General features: G+C 36.6%; 1 protein-coding gene across 6 annotated transcripts in view; it reads right to left on the bottom strand.

Moving 5' to 3' along the window:
• Positions 1-13,120, bottom strand: part of ADAMTSL3 (ADAMTS like 3) — a 189,421-nt gene that overhangs the window by 93,227 nt on the left and 83,074 nt on the right. For all 6 annotated transcript variants that reach the window (XM_074917213.1, XM_074917215.1, XM_074917218.1 and 3 more), the window contains exons 4-5: positions 7,903-8,030; positions 5,476-5,521 (exon numbers count right to left, since the gene is read on the bottom strand). In XM_074917213.1, coding sequence (XP_074773314.1) covers positions 5,476-5,521; positions 7,903-8,030 — 174 coding nt within the window. The remainder of the gene's footprint in view (positions 1-5,475; positions 5,522-7,902; positions 8,031-13,120) is intronic.

The following is a 13,120-nucleotide window of genomic DNA, read 5'->3' as shown; positions in this document are numbered from 1 at the left end:
TTAGATTTTTTTTCACCATCAGAAACAGTAACCTAGAAACATCTCTGGTTTATTTGTGGTCTGCATAAAATACCTTCTAAAATCAGTGTTCTTTCTACTGATCAACACGTAGGGTTTTGCAGCTGAGCACCAAGCAATTCACTGAGCATTCCCAGCAATGCTTTTTAACTCTTCGAGTGCTACAGCTTACAGTGAGAATAACTCTGAATGATTCTGATTCATTTTGCATTATTTTTAATCTGGGATAATTCTAGTTGGAGACATATTTTTAAAAAAAAAAACTATAAAATGATGGAAGAAGGACTAGGAGAAATTAGAGTTACTGTCATTCTTGAGAGTTTTAGCTCTGCAAAATCCCAAGTGAGAGCTTCTAAAAACATCAAGCAAATACCATTAGAAACCACCCTTATTTACTGCAGTGTCACCCCTGAGAAATTCACCAAGTTTGCACTGGTGTAAATGAGAGCAGAATTCGGCTCTGACTTATCTGTCACCTCTCATTTTCCACAATAGCAAGTCTAAAAAGCAGAGAGGACTTCAGAGTTCATATGGATACCATATGGTTCCCTTCCACCGTTGCAAACAGAGGAGTAGCTAAGGATAAAAATAATAAGTGGAAGTTAGATTCAGGTAAAGTTAGAAGCAGTATTTCGGAGTAGTGTTATTCAGCCATGCACAGCTACATTTTCATCACAAAGAATTAAAGAGTTATCTGTAAAACAGGCAGAACGATGGCCTTAGGCTGAGTTTTGACAGGCTGTTGTTACAATTCAGTATCACTCGGTGTTGATGCAATGCCAAGACGCAAACACCACAATGTCAGGATGTCAATCCGTGGTTACTGTATGTTTCTCATTGATTCAACACAATGCAGCTCCTTCCTTCCATTTGCTCCCTGGCTGCTTGAAAGCAAGTGAATTCTCATCTCCCTATTCTGTTTTGGCATCTTCAGAGAACACAAAGCGATCCTGGCAGCTCGATTCATCTACTAGTTCCACCTGCTTTATGTTTGAGCTGTGTTCAAAAGCAGGAGCATAAAAAGAGCATCACAAAGGGATATCAAAGGGCTGAAATTATTATCATTTGCATTATATCAGTATTTGGATGGCAACCAAGTTCAGATCCCTGTTTTCCTGGGAACAATACATATTTGTATAAAGAAGGGAGTTTATAATCTAAACAGAAAGACAACTAAGCACAGAAAGGAATGTAATCAGCACAAGAGGACGTGTAAACTTCAGGTTAATTCCATTAGAGTGGGTCAGAAAATTGAGAGGGAGTTTAAAAAATAGAAAGGAAAAGGGGGGGGGCAGGATGTGGGAGAGGTAGGCAAGGGTGAAGCATGTTTGGGAAGTGGGCAAGGCCACACTGTCAGACAACGACACACGGGCCCAAGCCTTGTCCTGTTTGCATGTCATTTTGGTTTTAACCTATTTCAGACATCAGTTCATTCCATTACTCCCTCTTCCCTCTCAAGCTTCCACATTTTTTCTCGTTAAGTATTTTTGCTACTAATTTCAGGATTTCTCAGATTTCTTAATTGCAGCACTAGTTTTTGTCTTATACTTAATCCACTCAAACACAGCCAGGCTGTTCATAGGTTCATGCTCTACATAAGGAGCTGAAGATATATCTATGAGATCTAATACATGAAAATGTTGGCAAAATAATCACATCCAGACCTTGTAGTGGAATGAAGTGTATTTACGACATGACTTACGAACATATTATTACACAGACAGATCTGAAAAAGATGCTTCCGACATGACTACCATGCAGGTTAAAAAATACATATATGTATTCCCATTCTTTTTGTGACAGATGATTAAAAACTACTGCATTCAAGGGCTGGCTTCTTATGAAATGTATCATTTTAGTTTTGGCAGTGAGCACTGTTAGCCTTTGAAAACAAAGCTAACCTGGGAAATCTGTATCTTTGTAGGCAATGTTCATGTACAAAATATGAAAGTTGCATCAGACCCTGTGACTCCTGCCAACAATTACTCCGCTGAAAAAAGCACAAAAGAGAAGGCAAGAAAATTCCCAGTAAAAATGATGACACCAAAGAAAGTCTAGCCCTTTGTCTAGTTTTATTCTTTGAATCTCATTTTGTTGAAACCTAGCCAAAACCAATGAAGTCATTGTTTTGTTTTCTTTTTGAAATTAGCTTCAGGTTCTATGTTTTTCCTATGCAATTTTCAGGCCACTTCTTTGTAAAATCAAGATACCTGAGCAAGAAATCCCATCCACAAGAGCCATACGGTGCACCAGCATTATAAATATAAAATAAATAAATGAACAGATTAGATAGAAACTATGCAACTCAAGATGAAATATAGGACTAAAGTAGACACAGTTCAGCCAAGATTTTCTAAATGGGATAAATGAGCTGGTTAAGGAGGAGATGCTGGGACAATAATCTGATGAATATATTGAACAAGTGTGAGCATTATCTGCATGTAATAAAAGCTTATAATGGAATTAAACATGGGTAAATCTGTAACAAAATTGTGTTTTTTCTCACTGTAGAAGAGTCACTCTGGTAAATGTGTAAGTGACTTTTTTTGGCACATAAGAATGTGAAATTTATGGGGAAATGGCCCAAATAGCTTGTTCTATGAATAGGCCCTAAAGGATTATCTTAAACACTTCCATATAGTGCACATCATAGCATTAGAATGTAACAGTATATACAAAAATGGTAATATAAAAAAAGGGGGGGGGGGTAAAAAAGACTGAAAATCTCATTGAACAGTATATAACAAATCATTTATATAGTTTATTTCTCTAAAGTTTCTATAAGGAAAGCTGAAAGCATGCACACAGTCTTAGGACATCATTCACCTGGCATCTCAGTTCAGATAGAAAGATAAGCAGGCTACACAAATGCCTTAATCTCAGCAATTATTCTGTTGCTAAGACCTTGAATTAATTTTTTGATTGAAATATCACTAATATTACTCTGAAACTCTGCTTGAGTTCAATGAATTTACTACTATTCTATTACAAATCCAGATGAAACCAATTTTCTGGTAAAATGATTCTTGTTCTTTTCATTAGAATGACACACATATTAAGTTGTGCTTCATTTGTACTCCCCAATATAGATGTTAGTGGTATAATGTATCATGTAGCAAAATTACATTTGCAGACAACTTTACACAATGTATATATACTGAATGTCTCATGTGGTTAACAATAATACCTACTAATATGGAAAGAAGCTAGTCTAAACTCTTAACTTTCAAACTAAAATTTTACTCCTAATGTGAGAAGCATTAATTAGAAATAATGTTTTGGGAAAAATTCTATCATTTGAGATAAAACTGGCCTAGCAGTCCCAGGTTTACATTAGGTGTAATCTTCCATTTCAAGGTTAAATCAGGTCTAACACTGGGTTTAAATTCAGTGACACCAAATTCAAAGATCAACTGTATTAACAGTGGAAATCTCATGAAACAGATTTTTCTCAGGAGTTCTCCTTTATCTGATCCATAATCTAGGAAAAAATATTCCTGAGAGATTCTGGCTGTATCTGAACTGGAATGGAAACCTGATCCCTTTCAGACATGCCCCAAAAGCAGAACTGTAAAGACAGCTTCCTGTCTGGAAATTAACATTTGAATCATCATAAATTCAAACAGACTCACATACAAAAGGCTTGCCACTTATCGCTTTAAAATAAGTCCTAAATTTAAAAAACAGGCCCCAGTGACTTCAGAAAAACTCCCCGGGAGTTCAGAAAGGATACGGTGATCATCTTCATTTTCTCTATGCTGAAGCAAACAGTGCCTTCATTTCCATCAGATTTATACTTCATATTCCTTAAAATGAACAGTGTCCACAACTGTTCTTACATATCCTAAAAGCATGTAAGACCTCTGCTTAAAAAAGAAAATACACCCAAATCAATCTCTTCTTTCTCCTTTATCTGTACACTGGGTAGTTTTCACTATGTTGACTTATTTGTACTGTTGCATAGGATGCTGCAGTGCACGGGATCAAGCAACCTTCTGATTCTGATCATTAACGTATATGATGCATACAACTAGATACCTAGATAAAGAATGTAGTAAGAAAGATTTTAGTGGCAGTTTGTTTACTGCTTATATACTGTCTGGCTGCAATCTAGCTTACCACACAGCTTTAAAAGATTATAGTGGGTTTTTTACATGTGGCATTTTTATTTATGAGCTAGGGCCACTGGGCACAAAGCTGCTAGGTCTTTTCTTCTGGAAGAGCAAGTGACAGGGTTTGTCTCCAGAATCTGATTTTTGCATGCACTGGGCCTGATTCATTAATCACTTCCACTAGCCTCTGCCAGCAAAAACTTAGGCTGTGAGCCGCTGTGGTGGAAAATCCATCCAACACCGAGGAGTGGAGTGTTACAGCAAATCAAGGTTCTAGCAAGCCTTGTTCTTGTGGAGGGCAGAAGCCAACTGGCACATGAGAAACTAGTGGCAACGAAGAGTGGGAATGGCCAGTTCTCCCAGGAGATACACTGATTCAACATATTTAGTGGGCAACTTTCAGTATCAGGCCTCCTAAGGAGAACATGTCATACTTACAGCTGCCCGCTGCTGGCAGAAATCACAGGTTGGCAATGACATGAGTATCACCTGCTGTATCTGGGTGTATTTCAACCCAAACGAACTGCAGGTCTCACCTTTTAAGGGCTATTTGTGTGAAAATTGCTGCCTTTCTCCCCTAGGCAGAAGCAAACTAATCAAATGCACCACAGTAAAAAAATGAATAAAATAAATAATAATAAAAAATTAGGCTTTTGCTTTAATTACCTCACTACCTTCTTTCTTTTCTGGAATGGGATTATATGAATGTCACATTGTACTGTAAGGAAACCCGTGCAAGAGGGTGACTGCTGACCATAAACCATCCTGAATTATTGGGTTTGTACACATGGTCTGTTGATCAGTGGTATCACAAAGTCCTGCACGAGCTGCACACCTTCAACAGACATACTTTTGCATATAGACATACAAAGATTCGGGCTTAGGGAAACAGATGGAATATAAGGAGTAATTATCCAGTTTAAGATCTGCAAGGGACACAGGCAGTTAACCTCTTTGCTCATGTGAAGAGTGCACTGTATCATTAATGATCACAAATGATCAGCAGCTCAGTTTAATGCTTCATCTGAAAGACTGCACCCCCAGGAAAAGCACTTGCTAGTTTTAAGATGAGAACTGATTTTTTAATCCTCAAAAATGTGTAACTTTCCTAATAAACGGTATAAAACATTCTGAATTACAATTGGCACTGTAATTTTAAAAGAAAACGTCCATTTGGGAAGCCTAAATTTGAGACCTCGTGGTGTCACGCAGACTGACATCTTTAAAAATAGTAATAATGATGGAAAGAAAATTACACACCATAAGGTTTTAAACAAGAAGCAGCATTTCTTAAACTTTAACATATTGTTTGAATAAGTAAAATAGGATTAAAGTCCAGACTCACATTACTACTGCAGGTTTTGTATCGAATATTCCGACCTTCACAGTTCCTGAAAAACAGAGTAAAAATGGTTACACTGCATAACAGCAAAACACAACCCTGCCTGTTTCACCACTAGTTACTCTCTTGAAAATTAGACTTTTATTGCTACTGCCCTACCATAATTTGGACTCAAAATACAAGGTTTAAATGCAAAGGGGATCTGGGGACTCAACAGGTTACGCTGCTGTCTCTCTTCAGCAAAGAACGTGTGGCTTTCCCTGTAAGCCCAATTTACTGAAAACCTTATGAAAACCATATTTATTTTGTGAAAAAGATTTCACAAGGCATCCCTAAACCTGACCTATGCTGACTTCAGCAAAGCTACTTCTAATCCACAGGATGTAACCCAGAAGGAAAGAGGATCAGAATATCTACGCAATCCTTAAATGACACATAGGGCTAATGAGCATTACTTTCCCTTTCTCCTGTTTTGTTTAGGAAAGAAAAAGCAGCCTCAAACTTTTCCTTTCTCCCAAAAAAACAATGCAACACTTTTGAAGAACAGCATGTCATTTTACTGAGCCAAAGCCACATGAGCAGAATTCATCATTTTAAATGGAATATAACTCTGATGGACTACACGCATTTCTAAGGTGCCCAATGCATGTGAATCCTGAAATCCAGGCAATTCAGATCCTCAGCAAAGTCTGTTAGTAGCTGAAAAAACAGGCATATAATAAAGTCATGCTTATTTATTGCGGTGTCATAAATATGAGGATATGTGGGTGTCACTTTTTTTTTTTTTAGGGACACAGTTTGCCAAACTTCTCAAGAATTGACCGTCACTTTTGCACAGGGTAAAATATTCTTCTTCTTAAGAATGGCAAAACCAGCCCCTTGAAAGAACTGAAAACATATTAGAAATTACTTTACAGGAAATTATAGTTAGTGATGTCTCTAAAATCAGGAATAGTGTTTTGGAATAATCCCTTCATACCAAAAAGACCTGCCTTACATTAAAGAATGCATGAATGTATAGCTGGTAATTTACAGCTCAGACTAAATTTTCCACATTTTTCATGAAAATTTATTACAAATATTAAAAAATTCTTTAACATGTGTGAGGGATTGAAAAATATAATTTGAAAAGGAAAAAGTAATGGATGCCTAGAGCAAGAGTTCAACCAGCTCAACTGAAGGTACATCTCTCCAAGCTCAAGAGATTTCATGTCTCAAATTTCCAACCTTTTGCAAGAATGGGTGCATCACAACGTGCTAGTTAAAAATGTTTATGATACATACAAATGTGAAAACTTTGTTTCACAATTGCGCATTTCCTGAACATTACAACAACAATAAAACAAAGAAAAAAAAATTTAAAGCTACACATTTGTCAAGGTATGGAAAACACATGTTTTTCACAGGGGAACACATTAAAAATATTAATAAAACCACTGTGGAATTTATATTGCTACAATTTATTGAGCTCGTTTCACAATCCCTAACACACTGCTAGAATATCAAGGCTGGAAATATTACTTTTCTCAAAGATCTTTTTGCATTTCACACTAAAAGAAACAGGCAGTGTTTTAATCAATCATCTTTAGCTATGTATTTCACACAGTTTGCACTTTCGTGTATCACACTACAAGCCTTCTTTAAGAAAAATTGACTTCCTGGGCGATATTGCATTTAATTAAAAAAATCTCAACAAAATAGAAATTTAAACATGATCAGCAGTTTTAAAAATGTTTAAGAATAATTCAAGCAAGCAATTATGGACGCCAGCACAGATGCTTCTAAGCTGGTTGGGATCTCTTCTCGCCTGACTACAAGCTTATGGCATTACTCATACTTTTAGGATTGTAGCAACAAGTCCTACATTAGCCCAGCTTTACTATTGAGGTAAATTGTTTTCACCACATAGACTGTTCTCTTCAAGCTACACTGAGGCTTATCCACGAAAACATATGGCCACCAGGACCACTGCATAGAAAGAACTGGCAGAGGAAAAGTTTCCTAACAGAAAGCAGCATTTGATACATCAATACGTAGAGTAAACCACTTGTTTTTTACTACAGGGAAGACATTGAGGAGCCTGCATCTAAGCATTATTTCAAGTAATGTTTAAGTGCAGGCTAATTTTTATGCAGGCAACTCACCATTCACAGGGACATCTCTCAGTGTTTGACTGTACTAAATAAATCATTCTTCTTATTCCACAATCAGATTTAATAGCACGCTAAAGTTCTATTAGAGTTGAAGGCTCAGATGTTTAAGTAATATATTATGAAAATATATTAAAAGCAGGATTACATAACACTCGATCTGTACACAGCACTTCATTCCACAACGAGAAGCAACAGTGCTTCTCTATAGACACCATCAGAGGACAGGGAGATATGGCAGAGCTGCAGAAGAATAAATACACATAAACATGTGGCTTACCTGCCATTTAAACATCTCCTCAGCGAGTAAGAGGCTCCCCCCCCACAGGTCCGTGAGCAATCACTCCAGGCCCCCCAGGCATCCCAGGAGCCATCCTTATCTTCATCAGAGCGGGTAATTCTGGAGGTCTGAAAAAAAATGAAGAATGGAGGAGAAAAAAAACCCTCATGATTTGATTCGGTACATGGTTTTCTGCTTGGCATTAATAGTACTGAGTATCTTACTTTGCTGATTATTTACAGTATCTCAAATTTATTTACTATTTTAATATATAACAATTACATGGGAAAGGAAGCAAGAGTCTTTGAAGATAACAGTGCGTTTGATGTGTTGCCTTCTGGCAACAGACTGATATGTCCAAATATACTGTCATTCCCAACATACTTATGTCCGGCACACCGTGTAGGAACTGCACAACTGACCTCAAGGCAGCCAGACCAGGCATCATGTTCTGAGCAGGCTGCTGGACTTTCCAAAATCCTGACCAAAGGAGGTTCATACCCAGGACTACTGAGAGGATAAAAGTCTCCTTCTACTTCCTAACGTGTGCCTGCACTCAGTGGTAGTACAGAAATTAAGCACCTCAAATCTTTCATAAAGTGCATGCCCAGAATTGCAATCAGGGAAGCAAATCAAGAGTGTAACTTCCTTATAAAAAGTGCTATTAATTGGAAAGAGATCGGGGAGAAAGGCATAAAGAGTGATTTTCAGGCTACAGCAGGTAAACACCGATTAAAGTTTAAATTCACTTACACGTTTCAAAAACATTATTACTAGACACAATAAACACAAAAATTAAAGATTTGCGACAAAAAAAAAAATCTTTTTGACCCCTTAAAAATGTCATTTTTCACTTGCATTATATCCTGTTTAAGAAAATTGATATTTCCCAGAGAAAAATCTTAAAACATTTTAGAACACAGTAGCTTAGCACAATAGTTCAATATTAAAAAGTAATATGAATTAAATTATTAAATAATGTCCTGCTATAAGAGAGTACTTTTTGGTTTAGAATTTTCTTCATGAAGAAAGCATAGGAAAATCAAATTCAGGATTTCCCCAAGCATTTCTTTGACTTCCCTACAATTCAGCAGCTGTTCCATTTACATCCTACTTTCATTCCTCTGTCCCTGCAACCTTTAAAATTTCTCTCTTGAAAAAACACGTGCATATTTTTATAACAAAATGTCAAACATAATGATTCCCTGAGAGTTGCCAGACATAGGATGGGCTTGTTATCATAAAGAAATTAAGATTTTTAGAACCCTAAATTCCACCCACACTGAGATGAAAACACCAAGTTCTCTAATCACCATGGTAATAGATTTTGCACATAAACTACTGCAAACATACTAATGCAATGCTATTAACATAATTACGGATGAAAGTAACATTGTGGATAAAAATGAGGCAAGTCATTTATCTCAGGCGACAGAGAATATTGACCAATATTGACTCTGCCCCAATACAGTCACAAATGAGAGGACATGAAGAGTTCATCCAAGCTTTACTGAACCAACTATTTATACAGCAAATTTTTTATTCCCGTTCACTTCAGTGGGCACACAAGCAGACCTCAGACAGATACACAAAGGCACTACATTCACATGACTATTTTATTTTTGACACCACAGGAAGGCACAACTTAATCAGATGGTGTTTCAGAATCTTTCCTCCCTCTTCCAAAAACAAGCACATAGAAACACCAACTGAAGGGCTATCTGTCAGCAAACATAAGGCAAAGAGATAAAAACATTACTAAACAAACTGCATTTGAGTAAACACTTAAGTCTTCATAAGTGCCAAAAAAAAAATATTAAAATGCTGAAAAGATTTTCATGAGTGACTAGATTCAGAGAAGAGCAAGAGATTAGTATATATCCTTATACTAAACCAGATGAATACATTTTAGTAATCCATATTTTCTCGAAGAAATAACTTAAGTTCATGAGAACAAGATTCAGTCCTATTTTCTTTCAAAATGCCTCACAGAAGTGATTTAGAAGTGAGAGATGTGTAATTCAAATCTTATGGTACAATGGGAAAAATACACGTAACTCTCCTTAAATTCAACAGTACAGATGAAGCCAGCTCATCTTTAGCCACAGAGAAAGTTGATTTAGATAGAAGCCTACCAAGCTTGAAGTGTAAATGCAAACAAAAAAAACCTATTTTCAAAACAGCACAAGGAATATGACTCAATACCATGCTGTGTAGGCAAAGGTATTTTCTCCTAAATATTATAGTGAAAAAAATATAAAAAATCACGAGCCACAGAACTTGAGAAAACTGGCCTGTGTCTGTGACTGAGCTGTTAAAATTAGGATGCATTCACACCTCAGTTGTAACTATAACTATGGAACAAGCATCATTTTAGAAACCCAAATGGCAAATCGTTAAACTTACTACAAAACTTATTACCAAATTGCTACACTTACACAGAACTAAGGACTACTCAAACACATTTTAAAGGCATTAATAAGAGTAGGCAGATTTAGTATAATAGCACTACTCCCCATAGTCAAGCAGCTAACAAATGTCGGCAGTTTTCAACTTTTCCGTGCCTTTCTCAAAAAACTTGTCAAAAGAAATAAGATAATTCGAGAATAAACTATCTCCATTTGAACAGTAAACTGCAGAAGTTGGTCTAAACACATCGGTGGCTCCTTAACTTTCTTGCTCCCCTAAGTTTACAAATTTTACACTTACTGTAAAGCTTTAAAAAGTGTACTTAGGCCAATCTACTGTTCCAGAAACGATAGAGCCCTGCTCTGCCAAGATCCCTGAGGAATTTTCACGCTGGCGTTGGGTTTACTTTACATCAGAAGCCAACTCTGAAATGTCTGACACTGAAAATAGAACCAACTGCCTTCAATCTTGAGCAAAAAGAGCTCAGCACTTCCCAACAAATCACTCAGCACATGAAAGTAAGTAAAGATGAACAAAAGAGACTTCTTTCAAATTTATGAGTACAAAATTAAAGTTTGCCCTCTCTAATCCTAAAGCAAATGATTCATTTTTAATAAGTTCAGAAATTATTAAATTATATTAAAAAAGCAATACATGCCAATCTCTCTTTTAGAATAGCTAGTTTCTTTTGACAAAGCAGTGACAATGCCTAAAATAATCCTAACTTCATCATTGTATTAAAACCAGCCACATGATATTAACAGACAGAATGTCATCTAAAGCCCTAAACAATGTCCAGTTGTTCACTTACCAAACTGCTTTGATAAAAGCCATTGTTCTGAACTGTATCTAATTAAAAAGCTGTAAATACCAGGATGATCAAAGCAGAAGTTTATGCCAACAAAGCCTTCTTCAGAATCACTGAATAATTCTGTGCCCACAGTGTTGATTTAAACTCCAGCTAGTTCAAACTATTTGTCCCATGGGAAAGAGTTAAAAGCAGCTTGCACTGGCTTAGTAATTTACTAGCAAAATAATACTGATTTACTAGCTGTCTGGTTTCATAAACTCTACATATTACATTTGTCTACACCACGGTACCAAATTGAAGTAAAATAAGGAAAAGATCATCAACATCATGACTTAAACCAACAAAACCTTGGAAGTTCATTTAGGAATTAAATCAAGAGCTCATTGCAATTGGGCACAAAAGGGTATTATTGTACCTCAGGACTGTATTCACGGTTTGCTTCTTCAATTTTTCATGTTTTTATTGTCTTCACTCATAATTCTAACATGGTTCAGCAGTGAAGCTTTGCTGAACCATATTAGAAGTGTTTTTCCTTTAGTGGTTTAATTTTGCAACACTTGAAGTGCAACATCTAGATTTAACATTTGTTGTGAAAGCATGTAGGTATACATAAATGTGCACGTACATGCACAGGTGTATTCATGATGTAACATGATAAAGCCACAAATGCTGTAGTGAATCCAGATAAAATCACTTCAAACAGCTATAAACACAACCTAGATGATTTGCTGCCCTTTACATAGAACTAGATGGCAAAAGGCATCACACTTCCACTGGATCCAGCTATGCTAGTGGGAGTTGTATCCATTCCAAAAGCATCATGCGTGAAGGCAGGGTCAGATGCAAGCATTGCATTCAAAGCAATATTTAAGAACCCATACAGTGTTCTCTGTAGAAATTAACCCAGTTTATATGATAAAGGTAGTTTCAAATATTTCATCCCAATCTTTGTATCCAATCTAGAATTCATTCTGAAAGTTTAAAAAAAAAAAAAAAAAAGAGTAAGACATGACACTGCACATAGGCCTGGGCAAGCATCACTTGAATTAGGGGATGAGAGAAAATAAACAAGTTCTGAAACACTTGGTGACTTAGGCAGTGTCGCAAAGACCAAGATGACAGTATAGCAAAGTTTCCTCAAGGTCTGAGGCCCAGTAATGTGCAATCTGAGTCTCTGCTGACAACCCCGAACTGACAGAGGCAGCCCTGTACATGGAGAATTTGACTGAAAGTGTGGCACTGGTAGATTTGGACAGGGGGAAAACATTAGTATCAGTTTCCCTTCTTCTATCCAGCGTTCTGTTATGCTTCTGCCACATACTGTAACACCATGTTCTGCAAATTATCTGTGTGTGTGTGTTTATTTTCAGGCCATACTTGCCTTGCAATGTACTATTCTAGGTAACTGAGTATAGCAGAAGTGGGCACTGAGGTAAAATAAATGAAATCCAGATGTTACCAGGGCTGATCGTTAATCTAAAACAAGGGGATTTTTACTGTCACTTGTAACACCCAGTAAATAACAACAGCTACATTGACACACATTACAAAAATCAAACACAGTGCTGTTATACGGAGAAAAATTATTATTTGGCCAAACTTTTGTTTGGCTGTTATGAAGGATGACATAATTGTCTTGAATTTGGTCATGCAGACTTCAAAGGAGATGTGGTGCCAGAGAATGAAGGTCAGTTTATGCAGTTTTATTATTCTTCAAACATCCATTACATAAGGCTTGGATATGTAAATGTTTAGCATTCAGTGTAACAAAGATTCAGCTTCTCAACAGAAATGCTCTGATACCTTAAATGTTTGTTTTCCGAGGTTTTTAACATTTTTGCTCTAAACGCAAATACAGGCCAAGCACATAGCATTTGACACGTAAGAATTATTGTTACAGAACGTGTAATGAAAGAAACTCAGAGGCTCACCACTCAGAATCATCTGTAAGAGTCCCCAAGTGACAGTCTGTATCACAACACAGACTGCCCCAAATTC

The sequence above is a fragment of the Athene noctua genome, chromosome 13 (genome assembly GCF_965140245.1).
Source record: "Athene noctua chromosome 13, bAthNoc1.hap1.1, whole genome shotgun sequence".
Taxonomy (NCBI): domain Eukaryota; kingdom Metazoa; phylum Chordata; class Aves; order Strigiformes; family Strigidae; genus Athene; species Athene noctua.
Note: the sequence above shows the minus strand (reverse complement) of the source record. Positions and strands in the feature narration are given on the sequence as shown.